We start from the raw sequence: 23,929 nt of genomic DNA, 5'->3' as shown, positions 1-23,929 counted from the left end.
CAGTTTTTTTGTTCTTGCACTTTTATTTTGGTAATGGAAGAAGTATCTTTATATTATGTTATTGACAAATGGATGGTACAAATACAGTAGTCCCTGCAAAGGCTGTAAGGATGCTGTTTGCCTTTGGCTTTCACATTAGTGAACAAATTAAACAACAAATGGAAGTGCAGGGCAGGAGTTTACTGAGATGTCTGTTTAATAGCCAATTTGTAATTCAAAGTATTTATATTGCAGCTGTAGACAATTTTCTCTGACACACATTTGAGAGCGTAGTTAATGGCAAAGGGAACCCAGGAGCATTTTAGGCGCTTGTGCTTTGCCACCAGCCCCTGCCTGTGTTTAAGAGTTACCGTGTATCAATCTGGGAACACTGTCCAGGGCCATGGCTGGGTGTGCTTTCTCCTTGATGCCTATGCTCTAAAATTGCCATCTTCAAATATGACTTACTCCTCATGCTTTAAGTGGCAGCAGTATCTTGCATTCCCCCAGTGCCTACCCGTGGCAAGAAAAAAAAATCACTTCAGATCAAGCATGTGTTTTAGAACTTTCACAGGGATGAAGATGGTTTTTAATGTTCAGATCAACAAGTCTTACAAATTATGCATTTTCTATATTGAAACAATCCAAAATGATCAAGTGCAATGAGTTCCTTTGAGTCGTAAACAAAACAATGCTATTTATTTGCCCATTTTTATTCTTTTATAAATCATAATTTAAACTCCACAAACCTTTTCACTTTACTGAGCAGAGATTCCAAATAGGGTAGGTGGCTGGCTGCTAGTGTGCAGTTTTCCATAAGCACCAATGTAACAGCAGGAACATGGGATGCTTGGTGGTTGAAGTTGGAGGCACAGTAGTGTATTTCTAGGAGAATTGCTCAAAAGCCTACAGAAATTTTAGCTGTAAAAAGGCATAATGCTGACAATGCTTTATCAGATTTTAAATGCCTTTGGAGAAAAGATCTCATAAATTGACATAGTGCAAGGAGGAAAACAAAAATGTGAGTTTAGTATAGACTTGAAGCGTTGTGTTACGTAGTCTTTCCAAAGGTTATTAAAATGAAGCTGAATGAAGCGTTAGTAATGCTGACAGCGCTGTGTGGTTTAGTATTATGCTGCAGGAAGACTTAGCCTTGGAAAATTAGCAAGGATTTCTCTTCTTTAAGGAAATAAATGTCTATGAAGTAGAGTTTAAAAAGTTTAATGAGCAGATAAAGTAAAATCAAACACTGTCAACTTTTATACTACATTAATATATTAAATATAAAGCAAGTATAAACGTGTAAGAAAAGTGGGGAACACTTGCATATTTATAAAAACTATCAGAAGCCATCCTGGTTGTCTTTCAAGAAATTATATTTAGAAGGCTAAAATCATTTTTATTTATATATATCCAATAAATCTATGAATATAACAATAGATAGGAACAGTATATAAATATGGCATATTTAAATATTTACATAGATGTGGAAACTAGTCAAAGTGGTGCTATAAGAAATAAATGTCTGTTACAAAGTCAGATTAAAATTTTCGTATATGTCCATCTGCATTAAGTGATTAATTTTCAACTTGCATCTTCCATAAACTAATTAACAACTTGAAAATTATCATTGCATAGACTTACTTGACAAATATTACTTAATTCTGCATTCCACCTCACAGTAAAAACTATAATGATAATGATACAAAAATAGTAACTCAGAGAACAGGAGCCAGCTGTACTGCCTTTCAAAGTTTAGTCCCTGACTTCCTGCTCTTAGGAACAAGAAAGACATTGCCATCTTTAGTTTGCTGCAGTGAATATTCACTAGGAGAATAAGGCTTTCCATCTTCATCACGTAGCATGCTGAAGACCTCGAGGTACAGGCTGGTGAATTGCTTTTTCATTTGATGAAGGCTCCTGTCATGCTCTCCTTTTTCCTTAAGCAATTTCTCTTTCTCATCTTTTAGGTTACTCAAATCATGCTCCAGTTCTACTATATTTTCCAGTTTTCTTTTACGGCAATTTTGAGCAGCCACTTTGTTCTTGCCTCTCCTGCGTATATCTCGAATAAGTGTAAGCTGGGCTTCATTGAAATGCTCCTTAGACATCATTTCACTGAAGTCTGCAACAGGGAGATTGATGATTTTTTCAACAGGAAAAGGGATCTGCAGAGCTCTTGCTCTTTGCTCATCTCTTGTGAGATGAGCTTCAAGGCGGCCTGGAGGTTTGTCTTTTGTGAAGGGAGCTTTGGGTTGGCCGGGAGCAGGAGGGGGTTCTTTCTTGGGGGTGGCTGTACACGGCAAACTTGGTGTTTGAGTGCTCAGCCCTAAGGAAGAAAACGCTTGATCCTGGAGGTGCAAAGAGTACCCACCAGCACTGCTCTGCAGCAAACTTCCAGGTGCACTATCCGTGTCTTCCATTTCAGAATCGCTGCAACCCAAAGTCTTATCTGCATAGGCAGATGATTCCACAGAGTGTTCCGGTGATGCTACGCTGGAACTTGCATTCAGTGAAATACCAGAGTCAGAATCGGTACATTCTGCTCTGGTCCCTGAGCCATTAAAAGCTTTACACAGTGCAAAGTCAGAAAGATCAATAGGTTCACTTAGAATCTCTGCCAGGGATTGACTGATTGTGTTCGTTGCTGCTGCATCACCGTTCACCTTTGTATCAATAAATGTGGTGTAAAAATCCTCACAGAAATCCGAGTTTGAAGGGGATGTGTCATTTAAAGAGTTCACACTCAGCTGGCTGGTGTCTTCTGGTGGCAGAATGCCAGAGAAGGGACCCTCCATACCATCCAGGAAATCTGGACTGCAATTAATGTCTTTTTTCAGCATGGGTAATGAGCTGCAGTAATTGTAGCTATCGTGCATCTCTGCTGGCTTGGTTTCAGGGCTCGTGATTGTGCTCATCTCAGCCACGTTATCGTTTTCAATGTTCAGGCCCTAGATGGGGAATGCAAGGGAAAAATTGAGCAACACATCTCCAATTGATAAAACCCTTTTCTACAACCCAGAAGCATTAAAGAGCTAATCACATGGACATAAAGGGGCTTTATAACACCACTGTAGTCTATATGACTACAGCACCCTTGTGCTATGAAGAGGCAATCAAGGAAGATGACAGAGACCAAAGCAAGAGCACAACACAATTTGTTTTGGACAAAGCTGTTTAGAGGAAGAGAGGAGAGCCTCCTGGGCTCAGAGCAAGATGCTGAAGACACCCATTCCAATGTGTTACAGAAACTGCATGGAACCTTCCTGTTCTGGTAATTCCTAGTGGGGATCCTGGAGCTGCCAGGTCTGACCTTCTCACGAGCACCACTGCCAAGAATGGCGTGAGTACAGAAATGTCAAATCCCTGAATGAGAGTTCATAAGCATGTACACCAAACAATTACTTCTAGCACTATTACTTTCATGTCACGGCTCCTTAAAACCAAGATTCTTCTAGGACTTACTGAATGAAGGTCTGTTCAGCACAGAGCAGTGTAATTCTTGGTGAAGTAAGGAGAGTGCTAACATGTAGCCTGGCAAACACACATTAGTTCAGCTGGCTAACACCAGTGTGAGCAGACTGCTCCACTGATGGGCTTTCAATGACTACAAGAACACCTTTCCAATGGGGTGGCAGTTGCCTAACTCAAGCTGAAATAAGCAGGCCCACTGTCCCCCAGGAATTACTTAACTAGAGGTTGTTCATGGCTTAAGCTAAGATTTTCAATGTGAGAGCTCTATTTTTCTGTTTCTCTAAACATAATATGTAAAAGGCAGTGCCCTCATTTTAATTATCTTTCTTTTTTCCAGAAAATTATTCAATTACTATTCAGAATTACTGCAATAGATTATTTTGGTTTGGTTTCTTAATGTATTTTCACCGTCACTGCTGCCTCTTCACAGCCAATTGCCCTTGTTACATATGTGGAGCCTTTAGGCCTAACAAAGTAATCATGGTAGAAAACTAGAAGAATATAAAAAAACTTAAGAAGACAAAGGGAAAAGGGAGAGTGGCAGGAAAAGTTCAGCTCCTGCAAGTTTTCACTTTGGTTTTATGAAATATGATTTAGATTTATGGGCACTCCACCAAGTAATCATCTCTTGTATTAATAGCAGAAAGTAGAGCAGCAGCATGCTGGAAAGCATGATGACATTCTACAGTACTATATTTAAAAATAAATTTATTCAATTTTATAGTAAAATATAAGGAAAACAGAAATAGAAACATGATAAAAATCCCTACATATTCTCTGTATCAGCAAAATTATTTTTTTGTTCCTTTGAAATATCTAGTCCCCGTACATTGCACAAGTTGTTCTTACTGAATATATATGAACAGCATTCATATAAATACACCTGTCTCTTTTGTGTACCTAAATATATATTCTCAGTTTTAAAAAAACTTTTCCTTAGATAAAAGTTTAATGCAAAAGTAATCATATTTACACAATCAGACACTGCCAGAGTCCCCCAAGATTTACAATAACACTTGTGAAAACAATTCCTGTAGTAGATCCATGACTCAGAAATGTCTATTTTTGAGCAGCTGAATTTTAGTGATCACACTGTATCAAGTTGCACACAGAGGCAGTGACTTGCTAAACATGAGGAAGTTCTGACTGAAAAGTGTTTCATTAAGGCTTATCCATAAACAACTAATTTCATTCTTCCTACATGTTTTTCGATATATTCTTTTTGAAAAAAGCTTATATTGAGTTATAAGCATTCTACAGGTGTAGAAACCAAGTAATAATCACCATCTGTTCAGATGCTATTGTACTGCCTTCTCCAAAATACTACAGTCCTTCAAAACATCTCGCTTTGTTTTTCAGGTGCTTATCATACTAACCTGTAGCTCTGCAAGGGACAATAATTCTTCCCAAACTTGGTCTATGTTCTGCATGTTCTCTGCATCAGTGGGTTGTACTAGATCAGGGGATTCAGGTGGCTGAGTTTGATCAGAGGAAACAAAGGCTGGGTTGCTATTGACCTGAGCAGGAACCAGTGACTGAAATGCAGCTGAAGAAGCCTGAAGGGTTTGAACAAAAAATTAAAAAGCTGAAGCAATGATAACTAAAAAACCCACTCAAAAAAACAGATGTGCATTTTCCAAGGCAATAATCTAGTTTTTGGAGTTCTACTGTTTCTGCAGAACAAACAAGTATTTCTTAAAGAAAAGCATTTTTTTAAAATACAATGAAATAATATAAAAATAGGCTCAAGCCTTCTCACTACTTTATGCCAGCTGGAGCCAGCTTGAGGAGAAAGCTCAGATCACAAATTATTCTTAGTCAGAGAAGACATGAGACTGACCCCGTGGAAGACCACCCATGAAACCACTGAATTGTGCATTTTTACCTCATGCTCATCTATAAATGGGAATGCTTCTGCCAAGAGCTGCATGCAGTCATCAAAGGACAAGGCCTCTGCTTCTGGTTTTGAAGGCTCTGTGGTCTAAATAGGAAAGTTATGAAAAAAGGTTACTGCATCTTTGAGTTACCAAGTTCCATTACAGCAACACATGCAAATTCATTTTAGGCAGCCACCAGGATTATGCCTTCCTGTGAATGGCAACAGGGTTACACACACTCAAAGCACTGGAGTTTACCTGTGAGAAAACAACAGGTGGCTCAGTATTTTCTGACTGAACGCCCTGAGCTGGCTGCACAGGAACAAATTCACCTGTCTCTTCGTCTAATTCCAGCTGAGCCAGCAAGGCTTCCTCCTGCTCTCTTTGGAGCCGCTCTTGTCTTTCCTTTTCAAGTTTCTTCTGTTTCTCAAGTTCATACTCCTTCTGTCGCTGACTAGAATCAAAAACTTCACGTCTTGCCCCAAGGTCTATATCTTGCCTCCAAAGGATGTCGATCAAGTTCATGTCCTGAAATAGAAATGCTTTTTTAAAGCAAATTCCTCCCCAGCAGAACTGGTTTAGAACAACAGCAAAACTTTTAATCTCTGTGTCAAATGGGTAGACTCCTGTAACTGAAGTTTATTCTCTTAATCCTACAAAATTATCAAAAATGAAATATTGTTCTATGTGACATTTCTGAAATGTGTGATCTGGTGGTTTGGTTTCTGTGGCCCACATACGGGCTCACAGAAACCAAGAATTTATTACAATTGGTAAGGAAATACAGGAACTAGCCAGAGGATAAATACATTCTTCTTTTTCAACTTGTCTCATAGAAAACATGAAGATACGGAATGTATCTTCAAAAGATTAAAGAAAGTAACTTTTAGGAGAAAAGAGAGAAATTGAAAAGTTTGACCATGTAAATTTTTTTTCACATGTTCTTGTAAAACTGCAAAAGCTGAGTGAGAACATGATGGAGGCTTCCTGAAGTAACAATAATAGCCATACTGCAAAATGCAGAATGCAAAATCCACAGAACCGAGCTTTAGAGCTGGAAGAGAATCTGGTTTCAAAGACACCAAGTGACATAATATCACTAGCACTAAAGACAATTATTAAGACTATTAGTAAAAAATTGTAATTTAAAGCTTAGTCTGTGTTGATGTTCTAAATGTGGCTGGTTTGGAGCAGCTGAGTATAAACAGTGGTTACAGGGCCTCAAATACTGTTAATGATTTGGTCCCTAGCTAATCACAGAGTCCAAATGGAATTCTGCTATTTAAGAAAAAGCAACTGCTTAATACTATTTGCTTTGGCTACAATTACTTTTAATTTATTGCATCAGGGTTTTTTTATTGGGGGGGAAGGACAAGGGAGTTAGAGGATTCTCTTGTTTTAGTTTTTTCTTGTTCAAATAGTCAATATTTTTAGGGCTGAAGTCTAGAGTATTTTCTTCTATGAAGAAAACCTAACATGCAAAATTTATCAATTTGTATGCCTGCTGATACAGAATTTTTATACTTGCTAGCCACATTTTTCAGATGGGTAAATGCCAACCATTTAGCTGGTGCCTGAAAGTTTTTGATTTTACATCATGTTTCATTATGCTTAAAATTACCCTTTAGGAGCAGCATGTAAAAATAACGTTTAGTGTTGGGCATCCTCCTCAGATTAACACACTACAAGTAATACACCAAACACTGCATTTCATTTAAACAGAACCTTCCTGATTCACCCAGCAGCTCCACACCCAAGGTATAATTTTTTGCCATCACATCAAATTCAAACATTGCCTTCTCTCTGAAGGTTATTTTCAAATAGAGAAGCAAAGGAACCTGAATGCCAGCTCATGCTGCCATTCAAAATGATCACGTCTGTACAACAACTACGGCAAAAAGCTTTAGGCCCAGCCCACATCTGAACAAACCAATTCAGTGTCCTCATTCCATGTGGCATGAACAACTTCTACTAATATCTAAAAAAATGTATTTTTACTAAAATCGGGTAGTTACATAAAATATCTTTGTGTAACACAATGCAGGCACTTCCAAATCTAAATCATATTTCATATACCTTTGTAGGAGAGACCAAATGCAGCTTTAATGGCCAGCAATGAAGAAGCTGAAATTATTACAGTGGCTGCCCAAGACAATGTTTGGTCTTTCCAGATTGGCAGGGTAAAACGAACTAATTAAGTTCTGCAGTAATTTGAGATACTGCAATATGGTATAGCTTCATTAAGGGCCAGTAGTTTACCAGCTGCTCAGTGTCTCCTTCTGCAGCAGATCCAAAAGTGTTTCCTAGTCTCTGAGCATTTGCAATATGTTCTGGATGAAACTGCAGGATCTGGATTTTAGGGCTCACTTCTGAATTATTCATTTACAAAGCACCATTAAAAATGTGACTCAATTTTTTTTTTCTGCATGTGTGTGTATAATGCACAAAAATATCAGAACTGGTGCTCAGTTTCAGGTTAAATGATGAAAAACAAAAGTTTTTCTTTCTGCAGCTACAGAGCTACAGAAGGCAAAACACATTTTCCTTAAGAAGAAAACCCATGTAGCCTTAGTACAAAAACTTAAGACTCAGCTATTGCATCTTTCAGTCATTCTAATGGCAATATTCATTATCAAAGTAAACAGCTTTGGGTGCTGCCTCCTTTGTGGGATGAGATATCTCCAAAGACACCAGCTGACCAAAGAAAATGCTGTGGCTGTACAGCACTGCCTCTTTGTGTGTGCAGCAGTCACTTCAGGATTCTTTTGTGAATGAATATGCTTGCATACTTATCAAGATTGTCAGGATCTCGAGCTGTTGTTTGACAAATATAACAGCACTGATTGGCTCCTGTCACCATTTTTCAAGGGACCATATTTAGGTCAGTGTCTTATCTCTGCCAAAGAGCTGAGCTTTGCCAAACAGTCATGCTCTACCCTTGTTGGGAGCACTTTTAAATTTTATTTAGTTGTGCTAGTGACACCTAAAACCAAAAAGATGGGTTGCTTTGTTTTTGTTACCACCATGTAACTGCAAAAGAGGTCCCTTATTTTCAGTTTGAAAAGTTGTACATAAATACAGCAATATTAATGTTAACTTTGAATAACAATTCAACTAATTACTCAACATAAATGGGCTACATCGAGGGAGTGTTCTTCTGGTCAATATGCTGATATGTAGTATCTAACAGCACACTGATTTAAATATTAACCTGCCACTTAACACTTATCTATAATTTCAACCAATGCTTTTAGTAATACTTCCCTTTTCAAGACAAAAAAGTATTCTGGTTATTAGTCCAAAGCCTCAGGTCAAAGTTAAGAGAGTCAACATTGACCAGTGATTCACTGAGGAATGAATCACAACCACAAGCACGAGGTAATGGCAAAGAACTCTTAAAAAAAATACTCTTGCAGCCTAAAGCAAACATTTTTTGCAATTTTGTTCCTTTAGTCTCCCCACAGTCTTCCTCTTTATTTCCCTGCCTTGTTGAACACCAGCACAACCATACACAGAGGTACCCATACAGGCAGGCATCCTACTTTAGGTTCATCACTGAAGCAGTTTTCCCCTTCGACTGAGAAAGTATCCCAGAAGTCCCTGTGTACTCCATGCCTGGAGTGTTAGAACTAAAGCCATTAAAATGTGTTCTCCTCTCCTGTGCAAGAGCGACCCGCTGGTTTTTAGATGCCTTAACACAATGTGCTGGTCTCAGGCAGACTCATTTGGAGGGACAAGGGAGCACAGACTGGCACCTAAACTGAAAACGTGCACCCACCAGAGTCCTATAAAAGATGCATCTGACCCAGAGCTGGCTGCTGCCCTTCAGAGCCTGGCTGACCACTTCCCTGAATATCAGACACAGTTACTGCAAAGGCACAGCCTCATGTGACAGCCTCCACAAGCACCCACTTGTTCTTTCCTCCGTTGTGCAACTTGTTGGATTGCATCAGAGGAAATGATGGGTTTGGCAGAGCCTGGAGCTGTGCAGGAAGAGCCCAGCCTGTGCCCAGGAGGGATTGCAGCCATGGTGCTTCCCCCTGCCTGGAGCTCAGCTCCTTCCCTCTGAGCACCAACGCCAAGGGCAAACACATTATGGGATTTAACAGTGCATTACTGCCGTCCAACAGTTTTAACTTTGGAGAAAATGGTATGGGTTCAAGATTTTCACAAGCAGACAAACAGTGATTTCATTTTGGTTGATCTCCTTCACAATTTTGAAGACAGAGAAATAACTTCTCTCCATAGAAGACATTTTTGCTTTCCCATGATCCATGTAAGCAGGAGGTGCCTTGTACTGATGGTTTGGTTTTTCTGTTCATTTAGTGATATGCTCTTCCAACCACATTGATAGCTTAGTTTGGACATATAAAGGCACTTTTAATAAGATAAACATAAATGTTAAACAATTCACATTAAGCCACCATCTGGCCCCCAATGGAAATTTTCATGTTTTAGATTTACATATCAGCATTTGCCATCTGGGCAGAGTCTGTTATACATTTTATGAGAAAATCTCCGACTACATTGTAAAGTTTGACAATTAACTCTTATTGCTCCTAAGCAAACATTTGCAGAAGGGTAAACAAAGGAAAGAGACCCTGTTTTCATGTTACTTTCATAGACTGACTTCCCTGCTTTAAACAAAATGCTAATCTTTTGTTTCATCCCTGTCTGGTTTATCTGACTGGTTCAGGTGCTGTTTGGAATATAAGCCAGTTACAGGTAGTCTTGCTAGAATGGAGACATCCAGCAGCCCAAGTGTCAGCAGAGCATCTCAGCACCTTCAACCCATTGTAACCTATCTCCTGGAAATACAGCACAATGAGGTTTGTGCATTTTCTTTGAAAGTCATGCCTTTTGCACCATAAACTGAGATAACACAAGCGGAATCTCTCACCAGACAGGGATTTGTTTTCCTTTCCCATGATCTGTTAGCACCTAACCCCACAAAGACATGATTTCACATGCCAGCATGAATCAATAGAAGAGCAACAGAATCAATGGCTAATGCATCCAGCAGGGAGCTCAGGCCAGCACCACACAAGGAACAGGAAAGTACTCCTACAGCTTACCCACAGAAAGAGGCAGGGTAAAGTATCCCTCAATTCTTATCTCTTTGCCAGAAGGTGAAGGGAATGAAGAAAACAGCACCTTACATTTCTGATTTAATAAAAAAACTGTTAGAAGTGCGACAGGCTCAAGGACCTGAGACACTTCAAGGCAAGAATGAAAAGGAGATCATCAAGTAATAAGACAAGTACAAGAAGAGCTGGAAGCATCTTGCCACTTAAGAAAAGCACAGTGGAAGCAACAGCTGAAGGTTTTCCTCACTATCCTCTGGAGGAACTGATTTTGTTCAAGTAGTTTTTAAGAATTAGTTATAAATAATGTTTTCAGATGATCTCTGGCATCTCCATAACTACTGTTTGCTTTTCTAAATATTTTTCAAGGTAAGTTACTCAATTACAATTACGGAACAAAATTCTGGACACATAAGCCTTATGCTTAAGAGAAGGCACAGAAGGCTGATAAAGTTAGCTCAACACCCTAACTTTTTAAAAACAATTGAGAAGAATGAGGAAAAGGGGATGACAGAAGTGACTTATAGTGGTGGGCAGAGGGGTAAAAAAGCAATTTCAGACATCTGAATTCAGGCTTTGGAAGTGTGACAGAACAGACAGCTGTCAAACAAAGCCACATGACAGCAACTTGTGATTTGTGAATATACGTGGTCAAATCCCCGACTGCCCTGCAGAGCTGTCTGCTGTCCTGTATTTTTCACCAAGACCTTCTAAGAAGTCTGGGAGGAAACCAGGAGCTTGGATGGATGCAAGGGGATGTCTTCTTTCTGTCTTTCATACCTGAGCCACCGAACACTGGTGTGACTGTACCGACACTAAACCAGTATGTTTTGACACCACACCAGCCTGCTTCTCTTTCTTTATACCCATTTGCTCTTCCTGGTCCTAAAGTCTTTGGATGTCTGAGCCACAAAACACTCTTAAAGCCCTGGCAGGCTAACTTACCTAGGAAAGGACTCAAAAAGTTTGAAAAGCTCTAGCTTTAAGGAAGTGATATTATAAAAGAATTTTCACTCTCTGTCTGTATAAATAAACCTGTTAATGCTGTCCATGCTGAGAGTGCATCTTGGGACATTCTTCTGCCCCAACAGAGTCAGGTAAGACAGTTCCTATAATGCTATATCTATGTATGCAAATTTCTATTTTTCTCCTAACTCACATTACATATTTCAGATTGTACCTCCCACTGTATTACAACAAGCTCTCTTAATAAATGTCAACTTGTCAGGATCTACACTCATAAATTAGATTAGTTGAAAAATTCCTGGGCTGGATTGTTCAGCGTTCTTAAGCAAGCTTCACTACAAGCCTTGTCTAAGGGCATTGCTCTGACAAAGACTGGGAGAGGTTCTTCCTCTCTGGCTGGAAGTACAATTCTGGATAGTACTTGCCCATTCTTCCAATCCTCACTCCAGAACCACTCCTCTGAGAGGTGGATTATTTATGTATTTTACCTGAAATGTCATCTTCCAGAAATGGTATCAACAAAGGTTAAATCTCTAAGTTATGTACAGCTCTCAACATGATGGTTTTCTTGAACACATCCTATGGCAAGCAAGCTTTCCAAACTGCCAGGGAAAAAATATACCTGATAAAAAACACACCCTGTATAGTGAAAAGACAAGTTTATTTGAGCCTGAAGAATATTAAATGAGCAAGAATGTAACTGCAATAAAAAACAGCTGTTGAAGGCTGTTTATGGTCATTAATATACTCATTTTATTTCAATTCCAAACCTGCAAAATCCTATTGCTAACAGTAAAGCAAGACCAAAGCAAGTAAAGAAAAACACCTTCATCAGAAACAGCAAAGATGAGGAAAAAGAAGAACACAGAACAGTTTACTTCTTCCCTCTGGCAAGTCTTCTCTTTTTCTGCAAAATCAATCAATCCCCACCTCCCTGACACTCCTTAGAACACACGTGCAAGCGCCTCACAGCACTCCCAGCCTGGGGCACAGTTGCAGGAGCAACACTCTCTTCTGTGGCTCAGTCTCATCATCAATAGTCACAAAAGTCTATGTGCTTTTCACAGCACATCTGGGCAGCTTTGAAGTGACCATTTATGGTACAACAGATCAGGGGATTCTTGCTCAGTGCTGCAGATCTTTCTGCAGAAGACTGTTTCATGATCTATCTCAGACACTCCAGAAGCAGCTGTGCTTTTCTAAATTGTTTAATCAATACATATTTTAGATGGTAGGTTTAAAATAGTATGAGTTTAATATAGAGTGTTGGTTTCCAGGGATTGAATGGGGTCTGGACTGATCCCATCTCAACACACTTGAAAAAAAACAAAACAAAACAAAACAAACCCAAACAAATAAAAAAAAACAAATCCACTGTCTGGTTTGCATGGCTTACAGAAAGCAAAATCTTAAGTTTGACATTGGTAGATATTTTCTTTGTCCAGTACCTGGTTTTTCCAAAGTTATCCTCTAGTACTGAAGACTAGATCTATCATGCATTGTTTCTGCTCCAAATTCCTTTATTTCTGCCTTAGCCATAAGGAAACGACAGAGTAAGATCTAACATGGTGAACTGATGACGCTGAATTTTTCTTGAATAAACTGAATTATGCCCATATTTACAAGTGCTACTGTGGCTGCTCAGAACAAGCTAAAAATGGCCATGGTTGTCATCCCACTTCTTCAAACTTAGTCCTAAAACTCTTGACATCCCAGAGTGCTTTCTGAAGCATCTGTATGTAAAGCAATGAGCCATACATGTTTTCAGAGCTCTGCTGTTTTAGTTAAATGGGTTCTGGTTTTCCCTTTTCAGTCTTAATTATATGATGTTGATCCTATTTTCACTTTTCCACAGTGTATTTGGCTAGTAGTGTTGCAGTCCCTTACACTACAATTCTGAATCCCTCTTTCAGCTTAGCAGTTATTGACTTGCTGTTTCTTTATCTTGCATCAGCAGCATTACAAAATTAAGTCAATAAGCACAAAAAGTTAATATGTATTCAAGTTACAATCTATTACACAACTTGCACAATGAACTTGGGAGGCTGGCAAAAATACAGGATTGTTTTCATTAGAGTGGGTTAGTCTGTCTATTTGGTTTTGTATGATACATCAACAAAATTCTGCTGTGCAGCCCCAACAAGTAAAGGGAGCGATTCTGCTGTGGCTGACTTTCTAGCTGTTGTCTAATCACCATGTACTGCACCATATAACTCCATTTTGAAAGGTATTCAAACAGCAGCCATCTCAGATAGACCAGCTCTTTCTGAAATGAAATATGGCTTTAATGGCTTTATTTGTGTTTGGGGTTTTTTGGTTTTTTTCTTCCCAAGTTAAGACAGCATCATAACGAAACAGGCATTTATTGAATTTTGTCATTTATACAGCAACAAAAGGAACCCCCTATATGTAAACAAATAATATAAGAAAGATACTGCTGATCCTTTAATCACAGAAATACAAAAGCCCTTGCATCTCACTTCACTTTCTATATTGAACCTACAGTATTTGAAAAACAGTTACCTGTTAAATTATTATCTTCAAGCTATTCTGCTGTACGCAGCCAAACGTACTCTGCAGACACTGCCACAGGATACTCACTAGTTTATACACAAGAGGATTTGTTTATAATAGTAGCTCAGTCATCTGGGAAACATGATCCAGTCAAATTATAGCACATTATTTTGTCCAATCAAACAAATCAGGAAGCAAAATGAACATAGGAACAGAAAAAAGAACTTAAACTGCAAATAACATTAAGTTGTATAAATCTTGGGTTATAACCTATTAGCCACTATTTTGATTTCACACCTTTTGGAAAAGCATGTTTCAAACCAAACATGAAAACTATGTGTTTGTTTGAGGGTCCATATTGCACCACATTGGCATCTTAGTTTAAAATCCCCATTTCCAGCTGTTGTTTTGCTGCTGGCCGGGCAAGTTACAGGGTCAGCACCTGTGGGTCATGACAGCTGCAGCACAGCCTGGATGTGCACGCTGCACGCTCTAACACCACCAGAGGCACATCTTGTCAACTTCCACCCCATCTCACAAGCAACTTGCCTTCTTATTGTTTGTGGACCAAACTGCAGTGGCAAGCAACTGTAGTGCCTGGGTGAGTTACAAAGCAATGAGGTTCACCCAGTGTCCTGCCAGCACATACCCAGCAGCCCTCTTTCAGAAACACTGACAGCTACTGTGGCTGCATCAAGGAAATTCCATACAAACACCTCATCAGCCAGGAGTACTATCTTAAGACTAAAAGCTTAAGAAGAGGGTTATATTGCAGGGAACAGTGTTGGCTCCAGATGTGCCCCCATCTGGCAGAGGACATAGGTACACAGTTCCCACTGCAGTCCATGGGGCACAGGTGTTAAATACCATCCTGAGTCAGTCCTGCAATGTCCTTTTCACATACATAATCCATCCAGACACTGCTGGGAATTCAGTCAGAGCATAGCCCTCACTAAACAAGCAGGGGCAGGGGTTCTTTTGAGTGTTCAGCCTCTAATACACTTATTATTTAGTTTCTGCAAGGGGAAAAGAAACCAAACCCAGAAAAGAGGCCAAAAATACATTGCTATTCAACTGCTCACCACTGGGCAGTACAGAATCACAACAGACTTGAGAAAGGGATACATTTTAGCTGTGCTGGCAATATCTTTCCAAAAGAGTAATTCATGGTTAAATGGCACTGTAAACTTAATTTGACACTGTGAAGAGCCTTCACTAGTGACATACTTCAGTCAATTATGATACCACTCAACTGTGCACTGTTGACCAAGAACACTCTGCCTAAATTTACACAAAGCATCATAAGAAATCATTATCCAATTTGCATGAAAGGAGTTCATATAGCTTTTCCCTTTTCTCTAGCCATACCAAGATACATTAATTATCCTTCCATAGAAGGGTAGATTTTACTCATTTTCTTAAGCATTGTAATTCACATATTCATCTGCAAAAAGCAAGCCTCTAGAAATCATCAGACCTCACACAGGCTTCAGGAATCTCTTTCACATGAAGGTCCTGCAAAGTTAAACAGTTAAATCAGAAAGCTCAATAAGGGCCAACAAATCAGGCACCTACATGTCAATTTTTGTCCACAATGACAGCTTTTGCTTAGAAAAGGTAAACCCACTGAGGAAGTGAACAATAATTGGGTAGAAAACTAAAGCTTTGTCTATGTGGGGCATTTCAGCCCTCACTTTTCAATTTATATATTCTGAAAGCAAAAGGATCTAACTCATCTTCCAAGGCATAAACCAGAGCACGTAAAATGTTTTATACCTCTTGCCAAAGTAATGCTCAATATCTTCAAAAAAACAACAAAATTACAAAACTCAACCATCAGTAACCGTCCTTCCATCCAAATCAAGAGCCTCCACTGCTCACCACTTTCCTTTGAGCTTCTTCCATATCTGTCCCCTTGGAGAATACAGCAGACTCATAACCCATTTTATCAAAAACTCTCATCCTAAGCTTCATCTTGAATTTAAAATAATTCTATGGGTCTGACCATAGCAACACTGTTTCAGAATAATCTGAAGCACTCCATTAATAGTTTTACTATTTAAGTGGCTTTCATTCTTCACTTTGCCAACAAAAAGAAACTTTGAGAGATGAACGATGTCTAGAAATGTATGCACTAGCTGAGCAAAGATTCCCAAGAGTGGTCAGTGCAGACTAGACTCCTGAAGTGGTCAATGATAAAGGATTACAAATCAAGCCAGAAAACATTCCATGGCACTACAACATTTCACTGAGTCACAACAATTTATACTAGTTGAAGAATTAAGCTGATAACATTCTAGTTCAAAAACTAAAACTAAAATAGAAAGCACAGTACCAGAAGTCACTGTGCTGTAATTTCTACAATTTACAACTTGTTATAGCTGTTACAAAGCTATAAGGTACATTAATATGATGTGCACTTCCATTGCCAAATAATTAAATTTAAATAATTTGGAAGACTGGTTGTCAGAAATCACAATTTAGATTCAAATATAAATTCTGGTTTTCATATTATGCTATTTTACTAGCACCATTTTTTTTACTGACTTACTTCTATTTTCATCATTTGGCATCTTAAATCCTACTTGTTTCAAAAGTTTACTCAAGTTTAATTTATTTTACAAATATCAGTGTGACAATCTTCCAGAAATTCCTCAGCTGACACATATCTGCTCAAGACCCGTCTACAACAGAAACAAAGCCAAGTGTGAACGTAATTCTGTGTTACAGAACAGAAAACATGTCCACGCATCTCATGTCAAGTAATTGACAGCAGATTGCACCAGGGTCTGCAGTACATTTGCATCAAGGACACTTCATGATAATATTATCTGCACTGGTGCAGACATATCAGTGACTCCTGCTGGTAGTGGTGAAGTCAAGCATTAGTGTCACAAACTGGGGTGGAACACCCACACTGACAGGTCTTGGATGATCTCTGCTGCTACAGTCTCCCTATTCTCCTTCCAGCCATGAAGCATCTGAAAATCCTACCCTTCTGAGCTGAGCTGCACCAGCCTTCAGAGCCACCCACTCCTCCCTGCCATCCTCTCTTGTCCATTGTTCTGCTACCCAGCTGACTGTGGAACAGGTCATCTGGTCACATAACTGCACGCAATCCAACGGGAAATACCCTGATTTAGAACAAAATTCAGTCTTCTTACCCAACAGCACGTAACTCAAGCAAACAGCTCCTGAAGGCAGAAAGAAGAAATGATGAAGAGCCGCCGCCCAGGCAGCCAGCTGCAGAGCAGACATTCAAACTGGCTCTCTTACACAGGAGCAGGCAGCATTCCCAGTGCCAGACCTGCACCAACCACATGCTGCCTGGGAATTCTGAATGGGGATCTCCCAATGGGGAGCCCAAGCAGCACAGGAATTTTTCCACTCTAATTACAGCAATAAGTAGGAAGATACTCATTTTACCACAAAGTTTCAAACAAACAAAACCCCCCATGATCTTTTTATCATAATTCTTTTCAGCCAAACGGTGGTGATGACCTGAGTAGGAAAAGCAAATCAAAGTTACAGCAACTTTTCACATAACTCAGCTGCTGAAGAGTTGCTTTAACATTTTCTAGGTATTAATTTACAAACATAGCAAATAGACACACCCTTAATCGTAAAACAAACCTCCTCTTACAGGCACGCTATCAACCAAGCTCCTTCTGAGTCAATTTCCCAAGTATGCAAACTTTGTTTCGCAAGCTGTCTCCAGGAGTGAAATTTTTGTTATACTTACAAGAGACAGCATGTAAAATCAATACAGCAAACAGCAACAAAACTTTGAAACTGCAAGACAGAAGTGGGAGCATGGAAGGAAAAGTTGATATCTTTACATTTCATAGCCATACAGAAGATACTTCCTCAAAAGATTTTAAAGAGATGGTTTCAAACTGATCTTACATAACTTTGTTCCTGCAACTTCAATCTTAAAAGAACTTTCTTTCCCTTTCTCTTCTCTTTTTTAACTAGATTGCTAATAATAATACTGCAGAAGTTAGGCTAAAAGTCTAACTGCAAGACATGTACAAAGTTGAGTGGTTTCAACTCCCTCAGTACTGCAACAGCATCCACATGAAGAAATACATTATGGAATGGTTTAGTTTACATTTAAAGACAGAAAACATTAATAGTCATTTACAGTACCTTCCAAATAACTTTGCTAAACAAACACTTTTATATTCTTTCTTCCCAGTATAAAAACCGCAGCTAACGAGGCTCAAATCAGAAATCTGAACTGACATAATAAAAAACTTCAACTCTATCTGTAGTGCATGAATTGCAGCCACATAAGTATTATTTCCAAGCTATACCCATTCTACTAGAGCTGTACCAATTAGTACTTGTGCTAAGCTTTAATAATATATTACTGAGCAAGAGTTATACTCTGCCGGTAGGACAATGCTAACTTAACTTTGATTTATTAGCACTCTTATTATCTCCTAATAGCTTTCCAAGATCTCTAGAACAACATGTCAGAACATCTAAGTATTTTAAAGTGAATTTTAAAGTGAATATTAACATATAAATTAAGAGGCAAATACAAAGCCAATGTATTGACACATAACATTGAAAAATCAATGTGTCACTTCAAGAAAACATAGAAAATATTTCACTGAGAAAAAAACAGCAAAAGACAGAAAACAGAAGATCCTTCATAGGATAAAGACAAATGCTCCTCTCCAAAGCAGTCAAATAATTAAAAACTTTTATCCGTACTAGATGTTGTTACAGACTGCTTGGTTACCCAAATTAAATTTAATTTAAATGTATGATGCCAAATTAATGCTTAATTTAAATGTATTGTTCTGAGAGACTTTGCTTCCATTTCAAATGGCCACTGCTGGCATACACATGTCAAATTAAAACTTAAGTAATATTACAGTAAGATAATATAATGGGGGATATATTTTTTATTTCCTTATTTTAAAGGATAGTAAAAAAAATTGAGAAATGTATCTAAAAAATCACAGAAACACAAAAATAGGTGTCGCTCTAATTGTTTCACTACTGTGCTACACAGAGCAGTAACACTGCTCTTTTACTTTAGAAAAACATCAGTGCTATAAGATAATTAAATTCTTTCTACTGCCAATTAATATGTGACTATCACTAGCTTTGCTTTACCATACAGAAAGCAGTTACTGGGTAGGAAAGCTATAAGCACACAATGCCTATCTTTAATTGAATGCATTTGCCAGTATCAGTTCCAGATAAGCCTTCCATGGTTTCCAGCAGTTTTATCCACCACAGAGAGCACTGCCACCTTCAGTTCTTACCGCTGGCTTAATTGTTTACCTTAATGAAACAGATATGCCATAAAAGAATTGCAGTTGAGCAACCCTGAGGGGCATTGTGGTTCACTGTATATCAGACATCCTTGGACAACAAAAATTCAAAGTCATGACTTTCAGCTCCTCCTCCATGACTTCTCATTGGTCATATTGGAAGACTTGCAGAGGTAGCAAATGAAGTGTTTTCAAAAGCAATTCAGTTTATTGCTGAAAAAGGACTAAGTGGACCAATGTATCATATTCTTTCCCCTTCACCTAAAGCAGCATTCTGTGGCACAAAGTCTAACTTTGACATAATGTACTGGATCAGAAAACTGAACAGACTTCAAACCCTTTCAAGTTTTCTAGGAATGTGCTACATTAAAATAATAGGTTACTTAGGGTTGGAATGAGATAGAGGCCAAAGCAAACTTTAACCAGGTGATTAACCTGGAGTCTTTGCAGGACTTCTTGATGGCTGCAACTCAATCAGCAGGGGATTAATATTTAATTCATGCCAATGGGTTACTGCCTGAACTTGTACTGCACTGGCCTCAGCCAAGACAATCATTGGAAATACATCACACTTGCACAAATTGGCCTAAATTTTGTGAATAGTTTAGTAATTTTACAGCTTATCTTTATAGTTACAAAGAGAAAAAAAGGAGCAATGCTCAAGATACAAAAATCAACCTAATTTCTTCCTCACAATGAATCACACACCCAGTGTTACAGGTATGGGTACACGTGGCATCACTTACTAGCATCTTCATCTGGACTTGGTATATTTTCTCTTCATCCTTTTCTGAGCCTGCAATTGACTATTTTCATTCTCCTTATAAAGTCTACTGCATTCCAAAAACTTTCAGTGACAAACTCCATCAGCTTTTGCTGGTTTGAGTTTTCTTAGTTCTACTGAAGGAACAAATACAACAAAATTTTACAACTATGTATAAAAAACTCGAGTAAGGAATAGTATGAATTGTTTTTACTCAGAACAAATACTTCACTTGGGTCCTTCCACTTCTAGTGTTCCTCAACATCACCTCACAAAGTCCAGCATACTCCATAAAGGTATCAGACATTTTTTAAACAAAATAAGTATGTTCAAGATGCTATTGCTACATTCATTTCAGTCAGGACCATGGAAGTAGCAGTAACTATCAAATAGGTATTTTTCTGCTTTGCAAATTTAAGAGGTAAAGAAAGCAAAAGATACCGAAATGGTATTCAGATGCAACAATAAACACATTAATAATTTTCAACCATTTCCTTGTCTTTCGGGGTTATACATAACCCACGACATTCTTATTCAGGATGAATATTATAACATCTCTATTTTTTCAATTAAAAAAGAATAAAGTAAGAGACAGAAAGCCAAAATTTATTTTTGCCCATGAACATTAGTGGGAAGTGAACACAAACCTTCCTAACCGCCCACACAGTCCTATAAAAACATCTCAACTTCTTTAAAGCACACAAGGACATCCAGCTGCCTTCTGCTTACAGTGAATGTTCTTTTTTATTCCCGTTTGGTCTCTTTCAAACATTTCCCGATAAACTTTCAAAGCCAATCTCTCCTCCAACTTTGAGTACTAAAAATTAATTTCTTCAAGGCAGATGGTCAGGTTTTCTGAGACAATGAATTCACACTTCCCACAGTTTCTAATACAGCTGTAAGTTCCTGGCACATTTTAAAGACATGCTACTAACAGGGTTCATATGATGGATACTTACTACACTAATAGCAATATCCAATTAGCTGCTCTCCTGAATGGATTGACAAGACCAGCTCCTGCTAGGCTACATTCATTGCAGCCAAACATGCTACACTGCATTATATCTAACACTGGCTTAACTGAAAGATATTCTTTTGTGAGTTTTGAAGAAAGCTCTGCCAATACAGCTCAATATCAAGGTGAGCACAGAAGTACTGGGAATGTCCAAATAAATGCATTTTTACTTAAGGAAGTGCTTGTGATACTCTTTCATCTACTTCCTCCAAACTTGTCCTCCATTTTAGTAGATATCAACATATTCAGAAATATGGGTATTTCTTAATTTTACTCACATAGATACATGAATAGATAGATCTACAGATATATTGATCAGATATTCCTACTAAATAAGGTTATTAAATCTCACTATCAAGAACAATTAAAAAAAATAAAAACAATAACTGAAAAAGCAAAGACTTGCTGGCAGCCCTGAGTAGGGAGTACCCTGTTCAACCTTCCCACAGAATCGACCCTTGTGGGAATGAGAGGCTATTAGGGAATAAAAATAAACCCACTCACTTGACGATTTAATGCAGTAGGTCAAGAAAAAGAAAAGTATGTGTAATTCCCCATCGAAGCCCTCTATACTGAAGAGCTTTCACTAATTGAGCTGGAGACTCTTCAGGACAGGTAGAAAAACTCTAACAGATACACTTGCATGCACACTCAATTATTTGTCTACTTGGTTTTGCGAGTTGTTGCAATTAGTCTTACTTCCAATCTAGTGCAACCCACAGCTTCATTATTTGTGTTGGAAAGGGAATTCTTTTTGCCCTCTTGTTGTGAGGCTCAAAATTTCATAACTAAGTGGCTTGTAGAGCTTTTTTACAAGGTTACAGGAAACCTTTTCAATAACTTCACATTTACTGAAAAGCTACTAAGTCCTGCCTTCTCAAGTGTGATTTGAAACATCCAGACCACTTGTTCCACTGCAATCTTTTTTCTTCGATGGTTTGAGGTCCACGTAGGCAATGTTCTATTTCACCTTTGTGCACAGAAAGGTACAACAAGGGAATGTTTTTTACAGGAATATTGCAGGCGATAGCTCTGCTAACTCTCCCATAGTTCAAAGTGGAGGTTTTGCATTCTGGTTAAGGAATTTGATCAGCCCCTGCACACTCACCTTTACTGCTATGATTATTGCTACCAGGCACATAGACAGTAAGAACACCCTTCCCATCTGCTGGCTTGTAAAATGAGGGGCTAAATGCAGATTGTGCTCCCCCTTGTTCATTTTGAGTGAACATTTTATGGTACAAGGTATGTGAATTTTACATTTAATGAATATATTTAAGACTATATGTCAAAGATGACGATAAGTTGCTATCTAAAAAACACACTGCCTTTTCAGGCTAGGTCTGCAGGAGAAGAAATCAGCAGCTGCTGAGCTCAGATAGGAAAAGTGCAACAGGTGGCTTAGTAGAGAGGATTTGACAAAGCAGGCAGACGAGTAACAAAAGCGAGGTTGCTAGAAGGGAATCACAGTGGATTGGGGAAGAAGGTACAAAATCACTTACGCAGGAATTGGTCTGTGAAGAGTGCCTCAGGAATGAGACCAAAAGTGCCTGGATAATATAGGCAAAAGCAAATTCACAGGGTGCTTACACAGCACAGGCCAAGACAGTGATTTCTATGGCAATATTTGCCAACAAACTGAGGAGGCAAGGCGGAGGTCATGGCTGTGCTACCCAGGGCTAGAAAAAGAGATGGGCCAAGCAATGTTATGAGCAGCCCAAGACTCGAAAGGAACTATCCAATAAACAGAAAAAGGTACGTCCCATGCTGCTGAAGTGAGATAGTACCTGCAAGAAGTACTCACTTATATATCCTAAAGCTTAGACAGTGTTAGAAGAAACTCTACTGCATAGCATATATTGTACCAATATACACTAGAAGAGCATCAGAACACTTGAGTCTTAATTTTGCAGTATGAAAAGAATTAAAGCAGCTCCAGAACAAGTTTTAAGTATTACTTCCTTAAACCTAGCATTTGGCTGATAAGGATACGTTTCTATTCAAACGCCCCAAAAAAGCACAATTGTATCAATTTATAATGGAATTCAATTATGTTTTCAGCTATTCAGGCAGCTCTTGGGCAACTAGTTCGCAACACAACAGTACTGAAGTTCCCCAGGCTTCGAGAGAAGAGGCTCCACAGCACATGAGTACAAACCACAAACACCTGAGAGCCTCCGGGACACTGGCCCTGGCAGAGGCCACCCCGGCTGTCTGCTCGGTGCCCAAAGCGCTGGCGGGGGTTTCCAGAGGCGAAGGTGCCGGGGCAGCCCGGCTCGGGCTCCGCGGGCTGCGTGTGCGAGGCTGATCCGGACCCGACGGCGAGCCCGGAGCCGCCCCGGGACAGCGCGTGGTTGTGCAAGAGCCCAGGAGCGGGCCCGGGCTGCAGCAGCGGCAAGCGGCGGTAACTCACCCGAGTGCGAAGCGGCAGCGCTCGGGCCCGCCGGGGGCAGCGACTCCAGGCTGCACCCGGCTCGGGCAGCCCCTCCGGCACCGGCGCCTCCCCAGCCGCTCCCTCGGGGGCGGCTCCGGCCCCTCGCCCTGCCCGGCCCTCCCCGCGCTCCCGAGGCTGCGGGCGGCGGCTGCGGGCGGCCCTCGCTGACCCCGGCCCGGCCCCCGCGGGCAGCGCGGCCCCGCCCCTACCGTGACTCAGCACGTTCCGGGGGGCGGGCCGGCGCCACGTGCTCCGCGGGCTCGTGACGGCCGCCCCGCCCCTCGCCCTCACGGCCGGGCCTGCCCGGGCCGCGGCACCGCTCTCACCTGCGCGGCGGCCGGCGTCTCGATCTCCATGGCGCGGGGCTGGCTAGGAGAGGGCCGGCTCGGCGGGGCCGGCACAGCGCGGCGGCGGCGGCGGCGGCGGCGGCGGCTGGCCCGGCACCGCCCGCCGCTTCTCTCAGCGCTGTTTGGGGACGGGGCCGCGCCGGGACGGCGGCCGCCCCCGCGCTCCGCCCTGGCCCGGCCGCACA

At 40.0% G+C, this 23,929-nt stretch overlaps 1 protein-coding gene across 3 annotated transcripts; it reads right to left on the bottom strand.

Moving 5' to 3' along the window:
• Positions 1-534: 534 nt before the first annotated feature.
• Positions 535-23,873, bottom strand: NFE2L2 (NFE2 like bZIP transcription factor 2). Of its 3 annotated transcripts, none has more exons than XM_014890038.2 (5): positions 23,724-23,873; positions 5,589-5,858; positions 5,339-5,434; positions 4,830-5,009; positions 535-2,930 (listed from the first exon to the last, which is right to left on the bottom strand). In XM_014890038.2, exons 1-5 carry the CDS (start codon positions 23,751-23,753, stop codon positions 1,728-1,730), a joined length of 1,779 nt encoding a protein of 592 aa, XP_014745524.2. In that variant the 5' UTR covers positions 23,754-23,873; the 3' UTR covers positions 535-1,727. The 3 variants fall into 3 exon arrangements, with proteins under 3 accessions (XP_014745524.2, XP_014745525.1, XP_014745527.1); XM_014890039.2 differs by lacking the exon at positions 23,724-23,873 and adding an exon at positions 23,377-23,571; XM_014890041.2 differs by lacking the exon at positions 23,724-23,873 and adding an exon at positions 23,131-23,275.
• Between the last annotated feature and the right edge of the window lie 56 nt (positions 23,874-23,929).

This window comes from Sturnus vulgaris, chromosome 7, assembly GCF_052056855.1.
Source record: "Sturnus vulgaris isolate bStuVul1 chromosome 7, bStuVul1.hap1, whole genome shotgun sequence".
Lineage (NCBI taxonomy): Eukaryota > Metazoa > Chordata > Aves > Passeriformes > Sturnidae > Sturnus > Sturnus vulgaris.
The sequence above is the reverse complement of the archived record's forward strand: the minus strand, read 5'-3'. Positions and strand labels throughout refer to the sequence as shown.